The sequence below is a fragment of the Monodon monoceros genome, unplaced genomic scaffold (assembly GCF_005190385.1).
Source record: "Monodon monoceros isolate NGI ecotype Baffin Bay Population unplaced genomic scaffold, NGI_Narwhal_1 Super_Scaffold_18, whole genome shotgun sequence".
Taxonomy (NCBI): Eukaryota; Metazoa; Chordata; class Mammalia; order Artiodactyla; family Monodontidae; genus Monodon; species Monodon monoceros.
The window spans coordinates 120764468-120791309 of NW_021703774.1; the positions used below are offsets into that span (position 1 = coordinate 120764468).

The 26842-nt window shown below is 36.9% G+C and overlaps 2 protein-coding genes across 9 annotated transcripts in view; one reads left to right on the forward strand and one right to left on the reverse strand.

Moving 5' to 3' along the window:
* The window catches only part of SRSF11 (serine and arginine rich splicing factor 11), a 54346-nt gene extending 33193 nt beyond the window's left edge, over window positions 1-21153 (reverse strand). For 4 of the 8 annotated variants that reach the window (XM_029227614.1, XM_029227612.1, XM_029227611.1 and 1 more), the window contains exons 1-3: window positions 21068-21153; window positions 7732-7950; window positions 1260-1393 (exon numbers count right to left, since the gene is read on the reverse strand). In XM_029227614.1, the coding sequence (XP_029083447.1) occupies window positions 1260-1393; window positions 7732-7928 (331 nt within the window). In that variant the 5' untranslated portion in view covers window positions 7929-7950; window positions 21068-21153. Of the gene's footprint in view, window positions 1-1259; window positions 1394-7731; window positions 8195-21067 lie in introns of those variants that run through there. The other 4 variants (XM_029227617.1, XM_029227616.1, XM_029227609.1 and 1 more) reach the window with 3 other exon arrangements.
* Window positions 21154-21237: 84 nt separating this feature from the next.
* The window catches only part of LRRC40 (leucine rich repeat containing 40), a 58760-nt gene continuing 53155 nt past the window's right edge, over window positions 21238-26842 (forward strand). Inside the window, exon 1 of the mRNA XM_029230992.1 lies at window positions 21238-21438. Within this exon, the coding sequence (XP_029086825.1) occupies window positions 21288-21438 (151 nt within the window). The 5' untranslated portion in view covers window positions 21238-21287. The remainder of the gene's footprint in view (window positions 21439-26842) is intronic.

The following is a 26842-nucleotide window of genomic DNA, read 5'->3' on the forward strand; positions in this document are numbered from 1 at the left end:
ATGCAATTTAATTTCTTTAGAAAACCACAGAGGCAATTTTTCTAAGTTTTAAGGACTAGACATTTCACAACTTTTACAAGGAATGGTGTAAATGTTCACATCGGTATTCAAAGATCTAAGATAGCATCTAAAGTTAACAATATCAAGATTCTGCTTCCACTGACCAGTTCACTAAGGAAAGGGGAAAGCATTTATATCCCGGTCAGCATATATGTTAATAAAATCCAGTAGTTGTAACATATTTCAGTGACTTCTTTGACTCAAATTTATAGTTACCAAAAAGCAAATAAAGTAGCAGTACATTGGGAACAAACTAATATATGTCTTAGAAAATTTTACAAAATGGAATTAATAGAGTGCTGTCTTGTCACAGTGGCTTTTTTAGATCCAAAAACCCTGCTCATTATTTTTCTGCCAAATTACTTTAACAGCCTAAAATGTAAAAAGAGAGAAAAATGTAGTTAACAAATGGTTACACCAGGAAAACACCTGGGGGACTTGAGTGCTTGCTGGCCTTTAGTTAATGTCTAGAATCCCCTGTAGCTGCAGAGGACCCACTGTTTTTCAGTCATCTGGAAGAGTTTTGCATTTGCCTTCTCCACTACAAAAATCACACACACAAATAACAGAGAGAAGAATTTATTATTTAGAGATATTCTAGAAAATATAGCAAGAATGAACAAGAAAATCTGGCATAAAAACAAAACACCCAGTGCCCATCTGGCACCTAAGCTATAGGAAATCTTGAACTTTCATAAAAACCAAAATCATTGCGACCCTTGGTATACTGAAATTCAATGTGGGATATATTTTTTAAAGTTATCAGTGAGAAGAATCACTAAGAGGAATCACTAAGGAATAAAACCAACCTGGTCACATTAATTCAAAACAGAAACAACATCATGCATTTATTTGAAGGTTTCTGTGTAAATGCGCATGGCGTGAACTGTTCACCTTCAGGACATTTTCATAAAACAACATTAAATTAACTAAGTAGATATTAGGGATATGGTTTTAATGAACTTAAAAATACTTAAAAATAATGCAAAAGGTTAAATATCTTATAAAAACAGACCTGATTTTGAATTTTTAAGTTAAAAAGAAAGCCTTCAAGTAAAAATATGGACCACAGTATAACAAGGGTTTCAAAATGTTAATAGCTTAGATTTTTAACATGCTACTAATGCTCACTCTAAAACTACACTGAGGTAGATGGTCATCATAGGATGCCCACATAGGTAGTTAAACAAAGCACAAACCTTCTGCATATGGTACGACTATCAAAGCTCTGTCAACGAATACAGTGTTTGTCAGATGCTGTGCCACAACTGCTGAGTCCGGATCATGGAACTTAACAAAGCAGACTCGGGATGAGACTGGCAAAGGCGAATCACTAAAAAATAAACAGATAACATAAAAGAAGAGAAAAATATCAGCTAAAACAGAAATGAGTGATTCACAAATGACACTTGCATTCCAAAAGTAAAAGAGGCAGATAAAAATACATAACTGCACACATATTAGTTAACCAGTTCAAAAATACGTGACGATTTCCAATAAAGTACTACCCACAGAACTGACCGTAGCAAACTGCACCTAGACAAAAACAATCACTGTTTAAATTTACAATGCATCAAGTTACAAACAGCTTGAAACTATAAAGTCTCAGAGTTTGAACAGGTCACAAAAATGTCAACATTTATTTCATAATAACAATACCAGCCATTTAAAAATACAGGTAACAAGTAATTAGTTTTGGCTTAGAAAACTTTTCATTACGGCTAACTTTTCAGAGTTAAAAACAAAACTTTTTCATTATGGCTAACTTTTCAGAGTTAAAAACAAAACCATTCCATTTTAGGGACATATGAATATTGTGGTAACGTACACCTATTTGACAATGAGTTTTCTTGATCTGCTACTAAATGCCCTGTCCTCCTAAACCTACAGCATATTAAAATTCCCAGGCATTAAAATAGTTAAGGCTCTCCCACTAGAGCACTTTCACAGAGAAAAAGAAAATTAAGCACACATGGGAATAATACTACACCCCACCCCACAATTAGGCAAAATTTCAGTAAGCAAAGAGTCACTTCCCTCAGCAACTGCGTTCTTATATAAAACAAAAACAAGTTGCTACAGTGCAAGCAATGGTAGGTCTAAGATAAGATTAGAAAAAGAGCAGAGTTTTTGCTGTTTTTTAAAAATATAAGATGGTTAAATTTCAGCCACTAAACTCTCTGTGAAAGGGAAAGATTAAATAAACAAAGGCAGGGGTTGCCTTAACACCAAACCAAAAGCTATTTGAAAATCAATACCGTAAGGCAGTAGTAATCACGTCATCCCTGGTTTATATTAGAATCATGGCGGGAGTTGGGGGGCGGTTGCGGAACTACAATTACATCAAGATCTCTGATGAATGAAGAGCTGAGTGCTGCCTTCTTTAATTCTCCCTGACAATTTTAATATGCACCCAGGGTAAAGATAGGTTCAAAGCAAAGCTGTCAATGTATGTATCACAGATATCAAAATGGACTTAAGCCATCTTGTTACAGAAGTTTACTGCAAAATGTTTTTGAAAGGATACAATGTTTTTTCAGTGTAAAGCATCACTGGTCTAAATTAACAATGTTGCACCCAGTATACTGAAAAGAATGCTGTTTCATTAGTTTTAGTACTAAAGCTATATAGCTCTTCATATTTCTTTCCTGACATCCATTCTTACCACTAAATTAAAAAGCTCTTTAAACGCTATCATTTTATGTTCTTAACATCTAACACAATGCCTTGGCAGGTAGTGAGCACTTAAATTTCTTAAAAAGTGACCTCTACCATTTCTTTGATACCATCTATTGTCATTTAACTAAAAGAAAAAGATAATGACTATCAAATATTAGGTTTTTAAAGAATATAAACATAACACTTCTTTTAAAAAAATTAGGGGGCTTCCCTGGTGGCGCAGTGGTTAAAAATCCACCTGCCAATGCAGGGGACACGGGTTCAAGCCCTGATCCGGGGAAGATCCCACATGCCACGGAGCAACTAAGCCTGTGCGCCACAACTGCTGAGCCTGTGCTCTAGAGCCTGCGAGCCATAACTACTGAAGCTTGGGCGCCTAGAGGCCGTGTTCCGCAACAAGAGAAGCCACCGCAATGAGAAGCCTGTGCACTGCAACAAAGAGTAGCCCCCTGCTCGCCGCAACTAGAGAAGGCCCGTGCGCAGCAACAGAGACCCAACACAGCCAAAAAATAAATAAAATTTTTTTAAAAAAATTAGGAAAGTATGCCTACATTCTCCCAATGTATTTCCATTTACTTGGCGATCTTAAATAATTCACATTTTTTCTACCCACTCATGTCTGTGCAACATTAGTTGGCTATATCAAACCTGTAAGTGGTGGTGAAGTAAAAATAAAATACAAACAATTTAAATATCACGGAAAAGAGAGTCACAGTAAGACAACTCAGAAGGACAAATAATTAATTTCTCTCCACTTTAAATGGTCTTGTTTAAAACCATTGCTATTTGGTCCCACAAGTATACTGTCATACTTTCTCAGTTAAAATTAATAAAAGAGATGTTAAGATAAAGAATTGATACTGGAAATTAATTTTCATACCCTAGAATTTTGTGCAAGTACCACTGCTACAAATAAGACTGTCTTTACTCCTTATCTTTAAGAATTAATACAGAAGAGGCAGTGCAGTTGAAAAGAACTGAGGAGCAAGATTGGTGGTGATATTGTCTCTACTTTCTTAAGAGTGACCTCTAAGGGTTTTTTCAGAATCTTCTGGGATGCACACATAAAATTCAGATTACTCTTTTCCATCTCAAGCCCACTGAATCTGAGAATCCCTTTTTTTTACGGGAAGGCTCTGATTCTTAACAAGATCCGCAGCTTATACTCGTGCCTGCTAAAGTAGAACTGCTGGTTTGGGTCAGATGTTCTTTCAACCCCCAACTTAATACTGAGCTAACCATTTCTGAGCAGAGAATTTTGAGCTTATAAACAATGCATCTCCTAAACCCTGCAAAACAGCAAGTGTGTGGCAAAGCTAACAACTCTGTTGACCTCATATGCCCTTTCCATCATGTGCTCTTATTCAGTTCTAAAGAAATACAGTAAATTGCTGCATTTAAAAAAATTTAAAAGGTAAACTATGTTCTTTCCCTTACCTAACTATACTAAGTTACTTATATGATCACTAAAGTATCTCTTTTTGGTCACTGAAAAGTTAGTAATGAATTTATCTGCAGTGTTACAAGTAGCCTTCAGTTGCTGCATAACTGGCATATGCATCTCAAGGATCATTACCTGATAAGGACTCCTGTTACATTCTCCACTCTGAAATCCCACTAAATTCAAACATTTGAAGAATACCTACCAGGCGTAAAAGAATGATTCCACTCATAAGTTGTTTGGCTAAATCAAGGAAATCCTGATCAAGTGGCAAAAAATAATCAGAACATTGGGGTTTGAATAATAGTTCTGACACTAGTAGAGGGGCTTGCGTATACAGAACCTATGTGAATTTCAGTTCACTCATTTGTAAAATGGTAAAATACCTTCTTCTGAATATGTAAGGACTGAGCAAGATAAAATAGGAAAGCATTTAGCATACAAAAGACAAACCATGTTGAATTTTCAATATGCATTTTAAGAAAAACCAGAATCAAAGTAACCTTTTCTTTTAAAAAGGAAGAATGAGGGAACACTGACATGCTTTCAGATAGCTGTAGGTAGGGCTATCATACTGAAGAGAGGGATAGAATACTATTTCCTGTGAAGATTGTATTATCACTGGGTGAAATTATAAGCCAGCAATTTCTGGCTTAAAGGAACCAAGATATAGATGGTTCAATAATGAAACAAAGGGAGACACCTTCTTGAGGAGGTTGTCAGTGAAATGTCTGACATAATCCCAGATCCCAGGAATTTTCCCCCCAAACAGGCATGTAGAACTGAAATTAGTTTCAGCAGGTATAGGTTGGGGCTCAGCCATGTAAGTTCTTTAAAAATGCCCCTAGAGGGCTCCCCTGGTGGCGCAGTGGTTGAGAGTCCGCCTGCTGATGCAGGGAACGCGGGTTCATGCCCCGGTCCGGGAAGATCCCACATGCCGCGGAGCGGCTGGGCCCGTGAGCCATGGCTGCTAAGCCTGCGCGTCTGGAGTCTGTGCTCCGCAGTGGGAGAGGCCACAGCAGTGAGAGGCCCGCGTACCGCAAAAAAAATTAAAGTTAAAAAAATAAATGCCCCTAGAGTGATGTTGATGACCCCAAGGGATCTCATTCTAGAAGAGGGAGGAAGTCAAACTTCTAAGTTGGTGAATGGTGCTACACAGAAAAAGCAGTTAAATGAATAGAGAAGGCAGGGAGCAGGGGTGTTGTATTTTTATATAGTGTGATTAGGTGACATTTGAGCAACAAAAGAAAGCAAGTCCATCACGGGCATATCTAGGATAAGAGTTCCAGGTGGATAAGAATACCTTTTGGGAGAAATACACACATACCCATTAAGAGAAAAAAAAAAAAAAAAATCAAACACCAAATGTGTTTACAATCAATAGAATTTTAAGTGATCCGAGTCATTCAATCTTATTCTACGAATAAGAGTAAATTTTTGGAGTATTTTTGGAATGATGAACCCCTTTTAGACTGCTAGGGATTCCATAGCACATTATCCCCAGCAAACTGTTGAAAACTGTAGCGAGCTTTAAAGAAATTGTCAATAAAGTATTTCCAAATTGTGCAGGTTAGATTAGCTACTGAGGCTTAAATTAGTTAAAAAAACAACAAAAACAACAAAGTTAAAATGAACAAAAGTAAGCATCTACATTCACACTATTCAAACTGGAAAGGCCACTAGCAATGTAACATTCACTATATTGTTACCTTATGCATTTTCAGAAGAGAAAATGATCTGTATGTGGGAGCATATATGAAGGAGTCAAAGAGAAAAAGTGTGTCAATATTTATCTATTCCTCCCAATATAGGGGAAAGAATCCTCTTAATGCATAGCACCCCAGATCATGTTACCTGGTGCACAAAACTCTCCTGGTTATGATGGAACCACTCCTTTGACTACAAATCAAAAGCCAGACTCTGTTCCATCATGACTCCCTCCTTAGAGGGACCATGTGTTAGGTAAAAGATCCAGTAAACTTCCCACACTTCTTTGTCATCTTTTTATAAAAGTATCATAAAAAGAACACTTTTTATCATAAAAAGAACACTTTTTATAAAAGTATCATAAAAAGAACACCTTCGAAATAAAAGCATTTTACAGTCAGCACCTATAAAGAAGTTCTTAATGACCTGCTGGACCAGAAATAATTTTTTCATAAATAAATCCAGTATCTCACATACTTTGAGAAACAACATGATTACAATCAAGTCATCGATAATCAGATGTGTCACTTTTATTTTCTGCCATTTTACTGTTTATTAATTTCACTAACAATTTAACAAAGGGTATGCTGTGAGAAAATAACAGCAAAACATCTATAAGTTTCTATTATGAAAGCTATTTGTCCTTCATTGTCAAAGCAAATTTCTGTTCAAAATAACTGTAACAAAAACATGTTTGTTCCCAGACTTCTACACTTCATGTAAATTACTCTGAAATCTCCCTCCACATGTATATATTCCCTCGAAATTAAAGACAACACAACACTTGCAAACAATAATAATCATCTGAAAATACTTCAAGTAGAAAGTGATGAAATACAGTAATACTTAAATACCGCAGTATGATCAACTTCCATTAATTATTTGAGAAGTGTACAGAGGTTAACGATTTATTACATCCACAACTGTGGCTTCCTTGAGGATTCCAATTTCCTGTTTAGAACTTAAGTGACATCATAAAACTCTTACGGTACAGCGGGTACTGAGTACCCACTGACAGTAAAATCTGAATTTTCACTTTTCCCAAAGAGCACTGGACTGTTTTATTATTTCAAATTTTTGCTCTAATATTTATCACATTTTGTCATAGCTTAATTTTTTTCTTTACAATTACTGCACTCATTCAATACTTTTGTGATACAAATAAGAAATGACAGTAGGATAAAAACAAAAACCACATACCCCAAATTAAAAAGTTTAACATTCTACAGAATTCCTTCTGAAGAACAATTCTGAAATATAAATATGTACATTATTTAAACAAAGGAAAACCCAAGGTTTCAGCTATAACTCATTCTCTCATTTTAAAAACTACTCAGGCTCACTGAATTAACTGTCTGTCCAAACGAGTATTAACTCTGAATTATGTTCACTGGGTCAGAATCACTGAACAATATTTAGCATTAAGTGAACAACAGCCTATAAAGTTCGATATCAAATTAACAGAGATGAATATTTTTGTTACTTTCCAAAGAATTCAAACATTTGTTTTTTATAAAGAGATTAACCTATATACAAAATACATCAAGTGGGCAGTTTGTCTTGATTTAAGTGCCCAAAGAACGACCACGCTGGCACAATTTAAGGAAAAAGAAAAAAAAAAACAAGATTAGAAGCGTCTCCTAATCCCCAAAAACCTGGCCCTGCCTCTCTGCATTATTAATAGGCCTAATGCACAGATTGCTTGCATAAGTAAACGCAATAGCCAGCCTCAACTAAAGCAGACTAGCCCAGGGAAGCATGAACAAGGGCCTGCAGGAAATGCTGTGCGTTAGGCCCAGGATGAGGAGGAGTTAGCAAAAACCGTGATGGTGGACGATACTCACTCAGGCGGGAAGAGGCGCAGTTCGTCGATCTTCCCTAGGAAACCGAAGAGGGTCCGCATCTGCTCAGAGCTAGCGCTCGGGGAGACATTAGTCACCTGGATTACCTCGGTGCCGCCGCCTCCGCCGCCGCCGCCGCCCCCCGGCCCGCCGCTGGGGCCCGGGCCAGCAGTGCTGGGGACGATGGTAGTGTTGCTCATGGCGCTGCTCGCGTACTCGCTCCTGCTTTAACACATCAAACACACAACAAACAGTGAGAGGGAGGGGGAAGAGGAACCGGTTCGCCGGAGAGGGGACAGGACGGTGTCCGAAGCTGCAGCCGCTGCTGCCGTCGCCGCCGTTTCTCCGCCCCGCCGGTCGCCGCGGGGAACGAAGAGGCCGCGCGAGCTCGACACCACGAGAAAACAAACGGCCGCCCCCACCTCGTTCCAACCACCTTACTCTCGGCCCGAGCTCCCCACAATGCCTTGCGGCGCAAGGGCGCGTCACCATCGGCTCCGCCCCGTGCCGGCCCAGCAAGCCTCACTCACAGCCGGAGAAACTCGAGGGACCGCGGTCTCGTGAAAGGAGTCATCTCCATCCCTCTCTGCTCCCTTTTTTTTTTAAAGACAAGAAAAGTGGAAGGCGTTAACTTTTTTTTTTTTTAAAGCAAGCCTCCACTCCCCGGCAAAAAACTGCATGCACACTTTAACAACTATTCTTATTAAAAATGCCCACGATATTTATTTCTTTGTACAGAGTATCTTCTACAGATCTGTCCAGTTACTAATGAAATTTACACCCTAGCTATCAAGATTTTCCTCCCTACCACTATAAAATTTTCTAAATCTTTACACACATCTTTGTAACACTGAATTTGTGACGAATTTGCTTTCCCACTAAAATCTTAAAATATATTTTAATGTTACACTGACTAGTGCTTTATAAGCTAATTTCACAAATTCACTTTTACACTTGATCTTAGTCAAAAGGCCTAGAAGCGATACAAATTCATTTTAAAGAACATTTTACAGTACCTAAATATGTACAAGTATGTGATCTAAAATTTCTACAGAAAAACCTGCTTTACATGCATATTCTTGCTTAAAATAATTTTGAAGCTTTTGATCATAAAAAGATCCTTGCCTAATTTTTCAACCTCATGTGAATTATTCTCCCACTTTCATCCAGTGTTATCCAATGACTTGCAGTTCCCAAACCTGACAAAATCTTTTATTTCAGTGCCTTTACACAAATTATTAATGACCTCCCTCATTTTATCTTAACTGCTATGCCCCATAGGGCCTTCCTTGCCTCACTGACACAACTGCAAGCAGAGTTAGGGTTTCCTGCTCGCCACTCAACAACAGAGGTACATATATTTGTTATACTGACACGTCCCCCACAAAGCTCTCAGTTTTCTGGGTCAGTTTAGTACCTAGCACAATGTCTGTCACATAGTCAATGCCCAATAAATGTGTTGAACACATGCACAAATATGTCTTAATGACTGTCATTTATTCTAAGACAATTGTTAAAAAATTTACTTGATCCTAAATATTTCTGGAGGCCAAAATCTGAGGACTTATACAATATTTTCTTTAGTAAATACTTCTATGGAATAATGCAACTGAGAGTGTAATTTGTTAGAGATTAGAAACTAAAGTTACTGAGAGCCAATTGGCTAGGTTTTCTTACTAGTTACGTCATTTCTGCTAGTTCTCATACAAAGGGATGGGTAGGTTGAATATACGCCTAGCAAAATTACAAATTACAATTAACTGCATGTCATTCATAAATGTGTACCTGTGAATATAAAAGATGCCAGATAATTAATTTTCTTATTTTGAATCAGACATATGTAACTGTCAAATACAGATTCTTAACAGTTTGATAAAGTTAATTAGTATATCAGGACCCACAAAATGAAGGCCGCCACAGTAGCCCAGCCCACGTAACAAATCTAAACCTAAGTCAGCCAGCACTTACAGGAAACACCTGTCAAGGAAACCTAACAGCAAATCGCAATCTTCCAACTCAGTTTTAGCTAGATTACCGTGCCCTAGAAAATAGGACCTGCTAGCCTTATGAAGAAATTCTCCACCTCTTGGCCAATGCTTCTTCTAATTCTTTATAAAACTCCCTCTTGCCCAAAATCCCTTGTGAAGAGTGCTCCATGCTTGCCAGGCACTGTACTCTCCCAATCCATGGATTGTTTTCCTTTGAATAAATGGCATCAAACACCTTACTAAATTGTTTCAGTTTTGTCACTTGATACATTTAACTATTAGAAGTGGCTATGATGTTCTATGACAAAAGGGCAAATAATACAGGGGCAGGGTTCATGCCTGTCTTTTTTTTTTTTTTTTTATGTTAACATCTTTTTATTCTCTGTGGTGGATACACAGAAATCTTTTCTATTATTCCACACTTTTCTGTATGTTTGACATATTACATAATTAAAATTACAAATTCAAGCCAAAGAAAAACATAGTTCTGTGATAAGATAAATCTTTTAAGTCCTCAGAAACCAGGTTATACATAAAAACTTACTGAACACACAAATAGATGGTGCTTCCATATGGAGAAACAGTGGCAAAAAAAATCGTTCTAATAAGGAGGATTTCTGAATATTTTACTTTCAAATCATCTAGCAGCTAAAAAAAAAATACTGGACTTACAGCCAGAAGACTGGCTTAAAATAAAATACTACCTTGTTATTAATTAAGTGTGATTTGAGGAAATTTCACTTCACTTCTAAGAACCTACTTCAGTCAGAAGCTGAGTGAGGAGCTGAATCATAATTTTGAAGATCCTTTTAGGTCTAATAAATAGATTAAATAACTAGGTAACTACCTTGTGTTATTATTGTCTGTTTCCCATAGAAATGAAATAGCTAAAGGCAAATAACTAATATATGAAAGCAAATAAATATATCCAATCTACACTAGTATTAAATCACTTTAGGTTTATTTAGGCTCCCAATTGAACAAGACTATAAAAAGTACAGAACCTGGACACAAGTATCATGCCTGTCTTATTTACTTTAACCCCAGTATCATGAAAATGTTAAAAAAAAAAAAAGCCTCACAAAATTCCTTCAAATATTATTATGCCCCTGCTATGTTTCAGGATTTTCCTAGCCCCTAGAAATACAGCAGAGAAAAAAGATAGGCAATGTTCCTGATCTCATGAAACGCCAGGTTCGGTATGGCAAACTCTCAATACAAAAACAAAGACGTAAGGGAGTAATGTGCTGTGATGAAAATAAACCAGGATAGGAGATGGGGGAGAAGGTGTTATCTGAGCTGAAACTTTATTAAAAGGAGGAAGCAAAGCAATCCAAGCAGAGGAAATAGCCAATTAGAAAGGTACTCAGGGTGAGAACAAGTTTGAAGCTTTCAAGGAAAGTAGGAAGACCATTTTCTTTGTTGATTAAAAGCTTTACAGTTTATATTTCAGAGAGAGACTTATAAGAAAATCCTGTATCATGTGGAAAGTGAAGTGAAAGAAGCATGCACAGGGAAGAGCCACCTGCTCATTTTTGGGAGTGGGTTTGGGAAGGCTTCCAGTTATATTTGAATGAAAATTATTACCAATCTCACTAATGGTTGATGCTATTTCCAAAGCAAAAAGTAACCTGTCATTTTGGCCTCTTTTATCATATTATGGCCTATTAGTCATGTTTGGCCTATACATGCATATTATAGTGCATAATTTCTGATAGGCTTTTGAAATATGAAACATAACACTCCCGATAGTAGTGCCCTATTGCTCACAGGTGGGGAACTGCTACTACCACCACACTGCTAAGAAAAATTTAAAAAGGTGCTTGATATTGGAAAGAAAGTCTCTCAAAGAATATTAGAGAATAATACTTTATGCAAATCCTCAAAACAGTACCAATCCTATCAGTCATAATGAACAAGCTTTAGTTCTTTCTAGTATCAAGGTTCTAAAAGATCTCATGTATAAAAGAATGAAACTACACCCCTATCTTATACCACTCACAAAAATTAATTTGAAATGGACTAAAGACTTAAATGTAACACCTGAAACAATAAAACTCCTAGAAGAAAACATAGGAAAAACGTTCCCTGATGTAGGACTTGGGAACGATATTTTGAAAGTCGAAAGCATAAGCAACAAAATTAAAAATAAACAAGTGGGACTACATCAAACTAAAAAGCTTCTGTACAGCAAAGAAAACCATCAATAAAACGAAAAGACAACCTATGGAATAGGAGAAAATATGTACAAACCATATATCTGATAAGGGGTTAATAACTAAAATATACAGGGAACTCCAAAACACCTCACATCTGTTCGAATGACTAGCATCAAAAAGGCAAGAGATAATAAAAGTTGAGGAGGACGTGGAGAAAAGGGAACCCTTGGGCACTACTGGTAGGAATGTAAATTGGTGCAGCCACTATGGAAACAGAAACACCATGTTGAGATGTCTGTATCCCCATGTTCATAGCAGCATTATATACAATAGCCAAGACATGGAAAGTGTCCATCGATGGATGAATAGATAAAGAAGTTATATCTAAAAAACAAAGAAACAAACAAAACCAAACTCACAGAAAAAGAGATCAGATATGTGGTTATCAGAGGTGGGGGTGAAGGGAGGGAGAATGAGAAGAAGGTGGTCAAGTGGTACAAACTTCCAGTTATAAGATAAATAAGTACTTGCGATATAATGTATGACATAAGTATACTTAACAATGCTGGATGATATATATGAAAGTTTCTGAGAGAATAAATTCTAATCATTCTCATCACAAGGAAAAAGTTTTTTTTCTTTTTCTTTTATTTTCTATCTATATGTGATGATGGATATTAACTAATTTTGTTGTAATCATTTCAAGATATAGGTAATTAAAATTGTGATGCTGTACACTTAAAACTTATATAGTGCTGTATGTCAATTATATCTCAATAAAACTGGGAAAAAGAACAATTGCAATAAAGATATTTCTAAGGAAAAGAAAAAGATCTCATGTATTTAAATGGAAATTCTTTAATTAAAAGATAGAATAGCCACAGGTATGTACAATAACTCTACCCACTGGACACCATGTTCCCAGTTGGGTAAGTCAACTTACCTGTTACTGTTAGCCACCTTTGTTCACACTACTGGAAAAGATTGTAGAGTCCTCTACATCAGGGGTTCCCAATCCCCTGGCCACACGGCTACGGGTTCATGGCCTCTTAGGAACCGGGTCACACAGCAGGAGGTGAGCAGCAGGCAAGGGAGCGAAGCTTCATCTGTATTTACAGCCGCTCCCCGTTGTTTGTTGTTCGCATCACCACCTGAGCCCCCGTCTCCTGTCAGATCAGCAACGGCATTAGATTCTCATAGGAGTGCAAACCCTACTGTGAACTGCGCATGCGAAGGATCTAGGTTGCATGTTCCTTATGAGAATCTAATGCCTGATGATCTGAGGTGGAGCTGAGGCAGTGATGCTAGCACTGGGGAGTGGCTGCAAATACAGATTATCATTAGCAGAGAGGTTTGACTGCACAGAGACCATAATAAGTCAATTGCTTGCATACTCATATCAAAACCCTATCAGTCAGTGGCAAGTGACAATTAAGCTGCATCTTACAGAGTAGACTGGACATAAGCAACACACTTCAGGTGTCACTGTCTCCCACTACCCCCAGATGGGACCACCTAGTTGCAGGAAAACAAGCTCAGGGGTCCTGAGCTCAGGGGTCCTGATTCTGCATTATGGTGAGTTGTATAATTATTTCCTTATATATTACAATGTAAGAATAATAAAGTGCACAATAAATGTAGTGTGCTTGAATCATCCCGAAACCACCCCTCCCCCCCCCACGCCCCCACCCCTGGTCTGTGGAAAAATTGTCTTCCATGAAACCGGTCCCTGATGCCAAAAAGGTTGGGGACCGCTGCTGTAAATTGACACAATTTTGCAAATCTGCACAAGCAACAGGTCTTTTACCAAATTAGTTGTTAAGCAGCTCTTTCCCTCTACTAAATATACTCTTTGAGGACAGGGAAGGCAATGTATTCATCTCTGTGTTTCTGATATCCAACAATATTTTACTGGAACAAAGTAAGCATTTGACAAAAACTTACTGAGTATCATCTGTGTGCTAGAAGCTTTACAAATGCCTTACACAATCTACTCAACAAAGGCTTGGTGAATGAAGGCAGGAATGCATTTGTTAGATTTACAAGGAAGTTTGGTTGAGAAACTCTCAAAGTATTTGGCTATACATTTTCCCCCCATAGCTATAGAAAGCAGTAAGAAAAACATGGGAAATAAATCGCTGCTTACAAACCATAACTTAAAAAAAAACAAACTTACCTGCAGATCTGTTTTGTTTTTCTACTTCTACAAATTAGGTAATTGTATTTCTCTTCTATTTCTATTAATTGGATGATTCTATAATGATTAGTATCTACTTCAAAATCATAATTATAAATCCCACACTCCCTTTTCTGCTCCATCTAAAATGAAGGGGAGAGACTAAAGGATAAGTCAGCATTAGGGGGCTAATGGACAGAATGATGGACAGACACACACCAGAACAGAAAAAGTCTACTTACTTCCAAATACTTGTTTTGTTAACTTATATTGTCTGTCAATAGCAGAAATTCTGTATCTACATTTTAAAATTGACAGCACAGGGTCTGTGAACACCTTGAAACTGTGGGCAAAAATCTGTATTTTTCATTTTATTTTTCAAAGTTTGTTTTTATGATTAACAGAGAGAGAAAAGGAGTTTGAGCATTAGGATACTATTGCCTAAAGCCACATGCACAGTACTCTCAGCTGTGGTCCATACAACCACAATCAATTTATTTGTAACAGATTTATTGGCGTTTGGATTGAATAGGGTCAACAGAAATATTTGGAGGGGAAAGCTCCAGGTACTGACTACTCACTACTATCCTCTATGTTATATGAGATTTTTTTACTCTCAACTGAGAAAAGGCCATTTGAGGGACTGCTTCATAATCTTAAAAAAAAAAAAAAAAAAAAAAGTGAAAAAAAATCCAGTACTTATATGTATCTTTATTCTAAGTAAATAGTTTCAAGCATTTTAATACTAGAGAGTTTTCCCTGATCAAGGAATTAGACATCTGTACAATTTGAGCTTTTTCCCCTTACGCTATAAAATTAACTTTCTCATCATGAAGGAAAATTATTTCTAAAGAGTCTTATGAAACTGGTAAAACCGAAAGTGTACTCAACTCAGTAATTTGAGGATCTACATTAACTGAATGCTTTTAAAATGTGCTTTAATCCTCACAACACTTAAAAGGTGCTACAGTGATTAAGAATGCAGGCCTAGAGTCAAACCAAAGGGGCTCTGCCACAATTAAGGTATTTGCAATCTTTGGCTCAATACTTTGTGCTTCAATTTCCTCATTTGAACAATGAGGATAATAATAATTTCCAACTCACTGGGTTGTTTTCTGGATGAAGTGAGAATACAAATGCTTAGAAAACATAAATATCAACTACTATTATTATCCCTAATCTACAATTTAAGAACTTTCAGTTTGAAAAATGTTTACCTCAACTGTGTTCCACTTTATACCATCACTCTATTTTAGGCTAGTATCTTGGACTATTACTACTTCATCATTTACGTGAAAGATATGAATCAAAAGAGTTAATTTATACAGTGAGAGGAGTTTCTTACTTAAGATCCCACATTTTAATATAGGCTTTTGGTGGCATATATTTTTCAAAAAAGATTATAAAATAATAAATGCAAAATGTAAAATATTAAAGCTATATGAGTGTAAAAAAGTAGAAGTCCCTCATTCCCATTCCCCTATGCATGTTCTCAACTACTGTAATAGGCAATGTGAACCTCAATATCCTTATGTGAAAAATGGAGATAACGATACCACTTAAAGTTTTTAAGATTAGAAACATTATGGATATGAAACACCTAGCACAGTGCCCAGGACATAGGTACTCAACAAACGCTTTATACCATTACAAGAATGTCTGTGTTCCACTTCCTCTTCTCTTCAACAGGTGAATAATAACAATAATACTTCTGGTCTAACCTTAGAGCATTACTGTCAAATGTGAAAATACTTCGTAAGTGGTAGTAAACATGTGAAATATACTATTATTAGATGCTCCTTCTCCTTTAAGAGGCTGCTGCAATGGAAACATGATGACAGATTTCAGATTTTCATATTCATTTTGTTCCTAAAGCAGCACTTTACCAATAGCATGTGTAGATAGATGACAGCTAAACAAAACATTCCTTTTTTGATAAAACACAAATGCTTCATGGAAAACTCTTGCTAGGAAGGCTTCAATTACTTTTCCATATTTTTAGAGCAAGATTGCTATTCTAATTTTCAAAAGACAAACAACTCCAAATATGCTTGATCAATCTTAAAAGTACTGTGAAAAAAAAAAAAAGTACTGTGACATGGGTCGGAGCAACAGACTATCAAATAACCAAAGCACCGATTAAAAAAAAGAAAAAGCAAAATATTAGTAAATACACAAAACAATCTGAATTTTTGATACACGCTAAAGTGAAAGGCCACAATGCTTTTTTCCTTCAATTTCCATCTCAGCCACTTTTAACTATGAACTGCAGTTAGTTTCAAGCCACAATTAGCTCATGGTGAAGTCTAAAGCACGTGGAGACATTGATCAAATAATTATTTTGAAGGAAGGAAGAGATAGTGGAAAGGTAACTTTTTAGGAAACAGGGAATCAAAAGAGAAGCAAAAAGGTCAGGAGCTCTATAATGGAAAAATATCAAAGCTTTATTAACGGCAGATAAATTTAGTGATGAGTGCAAAACATGTATCTCTACAAAGATGAAGAGCAAAAGCTCTGGGTTCACAGATTTGCACTGTGGAGACCAAGTATTTAAGTGTTCACTAGTATTTCAACCCCCCCAATAATAGTACCCAAATCACTTAAGTATATGTAACTGTGATATTTTAAAGGATGGAAAAAAAAATGATGTAGAAAAAAAGTAGTGGACACTCTTGAAGGTATTGTGAAAGTAAAGCTAACATTTTTCTTAATTGCGAGTATAAATACTCCACCTCCAAATTTAACAAATTTTTAAATAAAAATCTATCAATTGTGAATGTCAACAAACTATAAAATTATTACTATTTCCCCCGTATCAACTTCAGTTGGTACTAAGAATAAAGTCTCAGGGGCCATATCTTGTCTCATTAAAACTGTTGGGGGCGTTTGCTTATACAGAACTTTTACCATGTATAATTATTTAATGTCTCTTTTTGAAGTATTGAGCAAATGGAGTTGCAAGCCAAATCCATTGGAATAAAAATGTTGGCAGGGGTGATATAAAGTCAAATTTTAAAATAGTGGATTTTGATTAAAATGATTTTTCTTTAAACAGATTTATTTGGTACTGGTTTTGTATCTGCTAACACAAAGAAAGAACAGTATTATGAAGTACATTCTCAGATTTGGTGCCCTAATTTTATCTCTGTATAACTTTACTACTTTAAACAAATTCATAAAACCTATACAATTGATGTTAAAATTAAGACTTGAAATCACACAACACATTAACCTTGGAAAAACGATCAAGAAAACAGCTATTAAATGTTAGAAGTAAGAATCACTAGGGATAATGGGAAATATTTTCAGCTGATTTTAGAAAAAGAAATAATACCATAAGTGCTTTTTATTTAGTGACATAAGCGACTGCTTTATAACCACCACCTGTGTTTTAGCTTTTTTTAACAGACTATAAACAAAAAAAACTAAAAGTAATTAAGATAAAGAAACTTAAAAAAAAAAACTACTTCTTCCACTTCATGTGAAAAACATTAGCAATGTAAAAGCCTTTTTGTAAGAGAAAAGTAAAAATATTTTCCTAAAGCTAGTGGACTGTAATTCTTTTACACTGAAAGTAGAGAGAAACATTTATATCAAATATTAAACCTCCTAGTGCAAGCTCACTGCTTCCTAATTCAAAAGTAAGAAAGGGAAGCACAGGGAACATACAAAGGATGTACAAATGAATAATCTAAAATAAAATGCACCGTCTCCAGAAAAAATTACCACACAAAGTTCCAATGACAACAAAATACAATTCAAAGCCACATTTGAAACTATGAATAAATATGCAAAATATGTACTACCTTCAAGGAAACAGCATGTTTTCTACTGACTACTTTTAAGTTGGCAGTTATAAGCCTAAATGGAAATCAAATGGGCAAAATGCAATTTTCAAAGGAAACTAAAGATGTGTAACAAGCACCATTAAAGTTGAATATTTAAAACACGACGAGTCCATGTGCAATATAATTTTGCTCTCAATTTTGATAATTCAAACCAACTTATTTACAGAGTAAGGACAAACAGAAAGAAAACTTTGAATAATAAGCATATGAGAATGTAAAAAATTCAACTCAAAGAATACTTAATAAGCAATACATGTTAGGTCCAACAGCTCCAGTCAATAATAACAGTGTTAAAAAGTAGAATGTTCTCTCAAATAACGTTAGCATAAAACAGCAGTTCTCACAGATAAGGCAATGTTCTGAAAGGTGAACATTATATTGATTCAGTATAGGCTAAATCTAAATCTCCTATTTTACAGAAAAAGAAAACTTCCTAGAGATGTCTGCAATCAAATTCACTTTGCTCCTGATGACATTAAAAAAAATTTTGCTCAAAAATTTGCACAAATTAATGCCATTTTCCTTTGCCACAATTTCTCAATTTGCCTCAATAAATTCATCTTACCAATTGTAGCTTTCAACTTTGAAAATATTTAACATGTAGCAATGTTCATAATAACACAGCCATGTTTTAAAATGTCTTATTAAATTTTAATGGTAGTGATAAGCTGCTCTATCTTACTTTGATAAGTCATGCTTTCCATTATGAAACAGAACAGCATTCTTTGGCCGATACAATTCTTAGGGTCAATGTATTTTTGGTTTCTTCACTTTCTGTTTTCATTTAGCAAATCTAGAAGAGTGAAACCTTCCATACTTTAATAAAATGAATATAATAAACAGTAGCTAGGCAAATTCTGTTACAAATGGCAGCTATGCAGTAGTCTCCAGCCCCTACAAAGGAGATATCCATTTCATATTATTTTAATAATCCATCTTTTTTTTAAAAGAAACAAATACTTTAGCTTCAATGCTCATGTTGAAAAAGGTTCGGATCTTTTGTTTTAATGCATTCTTTCGAAAGTAATACAATGAATATACAGTGTTAATTCCCACGAATATAACTATATATAACTACACTTTCTCATAAAGAAGCTCAATTAAGTTGATAAGCTTTCAGTTTGCATGAGTTTGAGATGAAACATGATTTTCCTGATTGCATGAGGTAATAATTTTCACCCTCACTTGCTACAGAGGTACAATACACAGTGTAATACAGATATATACTTGTAAAATTTTTATACATGTCATTTTGTATCTATTGAAGTTTACCACAAGAGTGCAGTCACTTGGATTTTTCAGAATTACTCTGCCATTAATCAGGATATGCTTCTCTTATACAAAATGCAACAATGTTTCAACATAATACTATAATTAAATGTCAATAATGAAATATTTAACTTCAAGTAGAAGCACAATAAATCAAAAAACTGTATCTTCCTTATAATTAAAAAAAATTGAACTAAAGAAGAATCTATTGTAGGGGGAGAGGTGGCTACTGTAAAATTTTACACTTGAGTAAATAATCCTCCAAAGGTAGGCTGCTACATCCTACAAAAGAGAAAAAGTGTTTTCTCTAGTAAATAATTACCTTCTAAAACATAATTGAAGTCTCCCTAAAAATGGTTCAAAGACAAAAGTTGAAAATGGTGAAATAAAAGCCACTAGGGAAATCATAATGATTAATAAGAAAGGTTTTAGAGAGAGAGATCGATCTAGGTTCAAAGGCCTGGTCATACCACTTACAGAAACTTACGACTTTTGGCAAGTTTCTTAATCCTTTTTAGTCTTAATTTCTTCACCTGTAAAACTGATCCTTGTGCTAAATAAGAGATAGTAAAAGAGGTATTATCAGCACTGAGCCTGATACTTAGGGCCCAATAAGGTAACTATAATGATTATTGTCAAGACAAACTTGGGTCGGGGGGTGTTTATTAGCGCCCTTGCAAAAACTGCTATGTTCCTTGCTTTAAAACCCACTCTGTTTGTTTGATAGTGTAATTACTGGTAGTTTTCTGCTGTTCACTTTCAATGCAAAGGACTCCATAGAATTAAGAAGAAAAATAATCGAGGGGGTCAGGATTTAGAAACCTAATTTTACGGCTGGCAAGAACGTGGACTCAGGCAAAACTGTGTGCGCTGCAGAATTTGTTAGCTGGCCGTCATATTACCTTTTAATTATCCTAATGATCCCCAGCCGAGCTGATGGGGGGTTAAAAGGATATCTCCGGGGGAAGGCTTTTTAAAACAAAATTACTTTAGGCAAAAGAAAAGTCTAGCACCCAGGACAATACTAAAGAGGATGAGTTATTAATTACTTATTGAATGACTCACTAAAGCTGTATATTTCAGGCAGAAACTAACTGTCCAAGATATACGACTTACTACACAAAATTTTCATCTTCCATTCTGAACTGGATGGAATCCGTTTCCTCACCAAGCTCTCAATATTTAAAACTTCATCTTCGCTTAATTATTTAAAAAAACCCGAATGAGATAGGAATGATTAAATGAAATGAGATAGGAATGATAGGAATGATTAAATGAAATGAAATGAAATGAAAAAGGAGTGAGCTTTAAAAGCTGTCAAGTAAACTGTCTAAAGTTACACAGTTTGTAAGCTACAGAAGGACCTGGGATTCGAACTCGTAGCTCTCGGGCTCCGAAATCTAAGCTTTTCTCGCTACACTCAAGCTTGCGCTTCCACTTGGCTTCCCTAAACCGTCCGGTAGAGAGAACATTCATTATGAAGCTTTTCTTTTTCTTTTTTCTTTTTTTGTGTTTCCTTCTCTGTTGCCAACCCTTCCATTTCACACTACCTCCTATGTTGGGCTACGAATTCCATACAACAACAGTCGAGGTGCACTAAGGCTAGGAGTCGGAGTACAGACCCAAAGAACAGAAATTGGTTTTGCTTCCTACGCGGAATGGAGGTCTGGCGCCAGCACCAAAAGCGACAAACAGGCAGGGGTCCAGAGAGGCTGCAGACCGCGCCCAGGTCTTAAGTTTTAGTCAAGGCCCACGTTCCGGCCAGGCGAGGGGAGCAGAGAAGGTTATCCTTTCTTGACACCCTCGCCGCCGCGGGAGCACAGAAGAGAAGGTTGGAGTCTCAGTAATAGTGCCCACAATAAAGTCAAACCCCCTCTTCAGCCCGTTAAACGCACTTACTTGAGCGAAGTAATTTCCAAGACACAAGGCCGCACCGGCAACGGGAAGGGCCCCTCGGTCCTCCTGCCCCAGACGCTGGTGGTGACGACATCCGAGCCGCGCCGCCGAGAGCGAAGGCCCGGCGCACGGAGCGCGCGCTCCCGACAGGGGCTGGGCGGCTCCGCGGCGCCACCTTTAAGCGTCACTGGTGGGGCTCTGCTTTTGAACACCGGGTTTGAACATGTCGCGGCTGAAGGGAGCAGCTGGGCGGGATCCCCGAGCGGGGTTCCGAGCTGAGAGGAGAGACCGCGGTGCTTCCGTACCCCAGGGGCTATTAAAGGCGGCGAGGAAGAGCGGGCAGTTAAACCTGTCGGGCCGCAACCTCAGTGAAGGTAAGATCCAGAGGTACGACCCGATTGTGCGACCTGGCAGAAAGCGCTTGCCCCACGTAGCCTCCCTTTCCTCTGGCCTGGGTTTGGCCGCCTTTTGCCCAGGCTCCTAGCCGGGATCCCGGTGCTCGAATTCAGGCACATAACATTTCCTCTAGTTCGGTCAGCTCGTTCGGTTCCTCCTTTCGCTCCAGGAGTGTCTGGTGCAGCGAATGTGCTGGGAATACGGTCAAAATTTAAACGGGGCGCTTTCTGGGATTCCTACATTCTATGGAATAACAACATAATGTTTGACTAAATTAGCTATCAAGTGATGGGCACATGCTTTGTTTCTTTGGCCCTCTGTTCCTCCTCTTAATTTAATCACTTAGGGCAGTTATCAGCGCTAAAATTCTGTATTTTATCTGCTCCTTTGTGAACTTAGAGTGAATGTCACTGTTCTCTATCAAGACCATTTTCTGTGTGCAACTGGACAGGAGGAAATACAAGGAATAATGAACATTATCCTAAATTGAAGATCAAGATGGACGCCATACTGAGTGAATTTGGGGCCATCCTGAAAATCTAGTAAAGATAAAAAGCACAAATCTGGACACCATGAACGAATAATAGCCAGATGCTCTTCTGATTTTCTGTTGTATACGGGAGGGAGTGGGAAGTGGGGAGAGAGAGATTATGGCATTCCTCCTGTTTTCCTCTACTTATATTTAGGTTTAAGGCTACCTGGGATTAAAAGCTTCCATTTCCTTGTAATGATTGCTTTTTTTATTGTGCCATGTATAGAGTTGACCATTCAAGCAAATACTTGCTGAATGAATGAAAGGGTATATGACAAAATCTCTGCTCTACCTAGAAAAGCTTTTAATCAATGGGGACATTAGTATTGTAAAACTACAGATGTGCATATACACTTGCTTTTTCCAAAGCCTGGAACTTTCTACATGATACCTGACTAGGGTTCACTCTGCTTCCTGTAGGACTCTGCTCAGATAGGCCCTTCCTAACTACCCTGTCTAAATACCATTGCTAACATGTATTCTCTGTTTTTTAATAGCATTTATTACCATCAGAATTTATATTATGTATTTGTTTATTGTCTTCTCTCCTCTGCTAGAGTATTAGTTGTATGTGGTCAAGAAGCTTTGTTTTATTAATTGTTGTGTCCCTAACACTCAAAATAGTGCTTAGTACATAGTAGATTCTTATTAAACATTTGTGGAAGGAATAAGTAAATGAATGAGTACTTCCAAATACTAAGTGTGTGCTGGAATGTACTTATTGATTGGATCCAGATGGTTTAGTCTATTAAAGTTTCAGGGAGCAAATGAATTTTGACTCCTAGCTTCATGATGACATGGATCAGGGCTGTTTAGGTCATTATTGTATAAACAGCCTAACATAATATCTGGCACATACTAGGTACTCAGCAAATTATGTTGAAGGTACAATATTTCATAGGAGGCAAAAGATGTAAATGGGAGAGGCACATGGTATCTATAGCTTATATATAAAAAAGGAATTCTTGTTATCATAATATAAAAGGTTTTTCTTTATCTAGTTGTAGCCTTCAACTTCATCTCTTGTCTTTCAGCCTTTGATATCCAAACTGCGGTAATTCTGAACTATTTGTAGTCCAGTATGGGGCCATGCTTCTTATTTCCATATCTTTGCTCATGTAACTTTGAGATGCTTAATCTCCCGGTGTTTTATTTTCTCATTTATAATGTGATAGTAGGAATAGAACCTACTAAGGTTTAAATGAGATAATACACATAAAAGTACATGGTAAAAAGTACATGGTAAAAATTGGCCATTGCTATTATTATTGCAATAGCCTCCTAAATGGTTTCCTGAATTTCTTGTCTTAAATCTCACCCTCTAAATCAGTGCCATTACCAAGAATTATCTTTCCAAAACAAAGATCTTACTATGTCATTCACATTTAATGACTCCCAGTAGCCCACAAGATTCAGCATAAAGTTGTTAGTACAACAAACAAAAAAAGTCTTTTGAAATCTTTCCCCTAAGCGTCTACAATAAAGCCTCCTGTCTCTTTTCGGAATCCTATACTTTAACAGCAACAACAATAGCAAATCGTTTTTCCCCCCAACAACCGTACTTTAAGGTTGTTTTAGAACAGTTTTAGGATTCCAGAAAGTTGAACAGACAGTACAGAGAGTTCTCGTATACCCTCTCTCCCCAGCTCATAGTTGCCCCTATTATTAACATCTTGCATTATGTAGTACATTTGTCACAATTGATCAGCCAATATTGATATATAATTATTAATTAAAGTCCATTATTTACATTACTGTTCACTCTTAGTCTTATACAGTTCTATGAGTTTTGACAAATGCATGATGTCATGTGTCTACCATTCCAGTATCATATAGAATATTTTCACTGCCCTAAAAATCACCTGAGCCCTACCTGTTTATTCCTTACCCTGCTTCTCCAGAAGCCCTGGCAGCCACTCATCTTTTTTTTTTTTTTTAATAAATTTATTTATTTATTTATTTATGAGTGTGTTGGGTCTTCGATGCTGCACGTGGGCTTTCTCTAGTTGTGGAGAGCAGGGGCTACTCTTCGTTGTGATGTGAGGGCTTCTTATTGCGGTGGCTTCTCTTGTTGTGGAGCATAGGCTCTAGGTGCGTGGGCTTCAGTAGTTGTGGCTCGCAGGCTCTAGAGCTGAGGCTCAGTAGTTGTGGTGCATGGGCTGCTTAGTTGCTCCGCGGCATGTGGGCTCTTCCTGGGCAGGGCTCGAACCCGTATCCCCTGCATTGGCAGGCGGATTCTTAACCACTGCGCCACCAGGGAAGTCCCAGCCTCTCATCTTTTTACTCTTTCTATCGTTTTGCCTTTTCCAACACATCATATAATTGGAATCATACAGTATGTAGCTTTTTCAGACTGCCCTTTTTCACTAAGTAATGTGCATTTAGGGTTCCTCCATGTCTTTCCATGGCTTGATAGCTCATTTCATTTAACACTGAATGATATTCTATGGTACGGATGTACCATTTTATTTATCCATTCACCTTTCGAAGGACATTTTGGTTGCTTCCAGTTTTTGGCAATTATGAATGAAGCTGCTCTTTGTGTTCAGGTTTTTGCGTGGACATAAATTTTCAATTCATTTGGGTAAAAACCTAGGAGTGCCTTTGTTTTGCTTTTTGGAGCTTTCTGGATATTTTTTTCCTTGAATATTTTTGATCTGCAGTTGGTTGAATATGCACATGCGGAACCCAAGGATACAGAGGGCAGATTGTATACTCCAGGTCTTTCTTTCGTCCTTTATATTTATATGATTATATAAATGTATTTGTAAAGTGCAGTCATGTCCATTGTTTCTAAATTGGAAAAATAGAACCTAGCCTTTAATTTTGCTGTATACAACAAAAAGCAGTTAAAATTCTGTTGATTCTTTTTTTTTAAGAGCAAATGTGGATTTTTATTTTGAAAGAAATCATAATACATTTTTTAAAAATTTAAAGCTAACAAAAAATTTAAAGCTAACGAATAACAAAAACATTCCAATTTTCAGAAAGAACAATATATATTTTTTACTAACTACCTAACAGCTGTATACAGTGCATGATTTCTATAATGCTTTATTTCCTACATTTTTTTTACATCTTTATTGGAGTATAATTGCTATACAACGATGTATTAGTTTCTGCTTTATAACAAAGTGAATCAGTTATACATATACATATGTTCCGATATCCCTTCCCTCTTGCATCTCCCTCCCTCCCACCCTCCCTATCCCACCCCTCTATGTGGTAACAAAGCACCGAGCTGATCTCTCTGTGCTATGCGGCTGCTTCCCACTAGCTATCTACCTTACGTTTGGTAGTGTATATATGTCCATGCCACTCTCTCGCTTTGTCACAGCTTACCCTTCCCCCTCCCCATATCCTCAAGTCCATTCTCTACTAGGTCTGTGTCTTTATTCCTGTCTTACCCCTAGGTTCTTCGTGACATTTTTTTTTTCTTAAATTCCATATATATGTGTTAGTATACAGTATTTGTCTTTCTCTTTCTGACTTACTTCACTCTGTATGACAGACTGTAGGTCCATCCACCTCATTACAAATAGCTCAATTTCGTTTCTTTTCATGGCTGAGTAATATTCCATTGTATATATGTGCCACATCTTCTTTATCCATTCATCCGATGATGGGCACTTAGGTTGTTTCCATCTCTGGGCTATTGTAAATAGAGCTGCAATGAACATTTTGGTACATGACTCTTTTTGAATTTTGGTTTTCTCAGGGTATATGCCCAGTAGTGGGATTGCTGGGTCATATGGTAGTTCTATTTCTAGTTTTTTAAGGAACCTCGATACTGTTCTCCATAGTGGCTGTACCAATTCACATTCCCACCAGCAGTGCAAGAGTGTTCCCTTTTCTCCACACCCTCTCCAGCATTTATTGTTTCTAGATTTTTTGATGATGGCCATTCTGACTGGTGTGAGATGATATCTCATTGTAGTTTTGATTTGCATTTCTCTAATGATTAGTGATGTTGAGCATTCTTTCATGTGTTTGTTGGCAATGTGTATATCTTCTTTGGAGAAATGTCTATTTAGGTCTTCTGCCCATTTTTGGATTGGGTTGTTTGTTTTTTGGTTATTGAGCTGCATGAGCTGCTTATAAATTTTGGAGATTAATCCTTTGTCAGTTGCTTCATTTGCAAATATTTTCTCCCATTCTGAGGGTTGTCTTTTGGTCTTGTTTATGGTTTCCTTTGCTGTGCAAAAGCTTTGAAATTTCATTAGGTCCCATTTGTTTATTTTTGTTTTTATTTCCATTTCTCTAGGAGGTGGGTCAGAAAGGATCTTGCTGTGATTTATGTCATAGAGTGTTCTGCCTATGTTTTCCTCTAAGAGTTTGATAGTTTCTGGCCTTACATTTAGGTCTTTAATCCATTTTGAGCTTATTTTTGTGTATGGTGTTAGGGAGTGATCTAATCTTATTCTTTTACATGTACCTGTCCAGTTTTCCCAGCACCACTTATTGAAGAGGCTGTCCTTTCTCCACTGTACATTCCTGCCTCCTTAATCAAATATAAGGTGACCATATGTGTGTGGGTTTATCTCTGGGCTTTCTATCCTGTTCCACTGATCTATCATTCTGTTTTTATGCCAGTACCATACTGTCTTGATTACTGTAGCTTTGTAGTATAGTCTGAAGTCAGGGAGCCTGATTCCTCCAGCTCTGTTTTTCATCCTCAAGATTGCTTTGGCTATTCGGGGTCTTTTGTGTTTCCATACAAATTGTGAAATTTTTTGTTCTAGTTCTGTGAAAAATGCCAGTGGTAGTTTGATAAGGGAGTGCATTGAATCTGTAGATTGCTTTATGTAGTAGAGTCATTTTCACAATGTTCATTCTTCCAATCCAAGAAC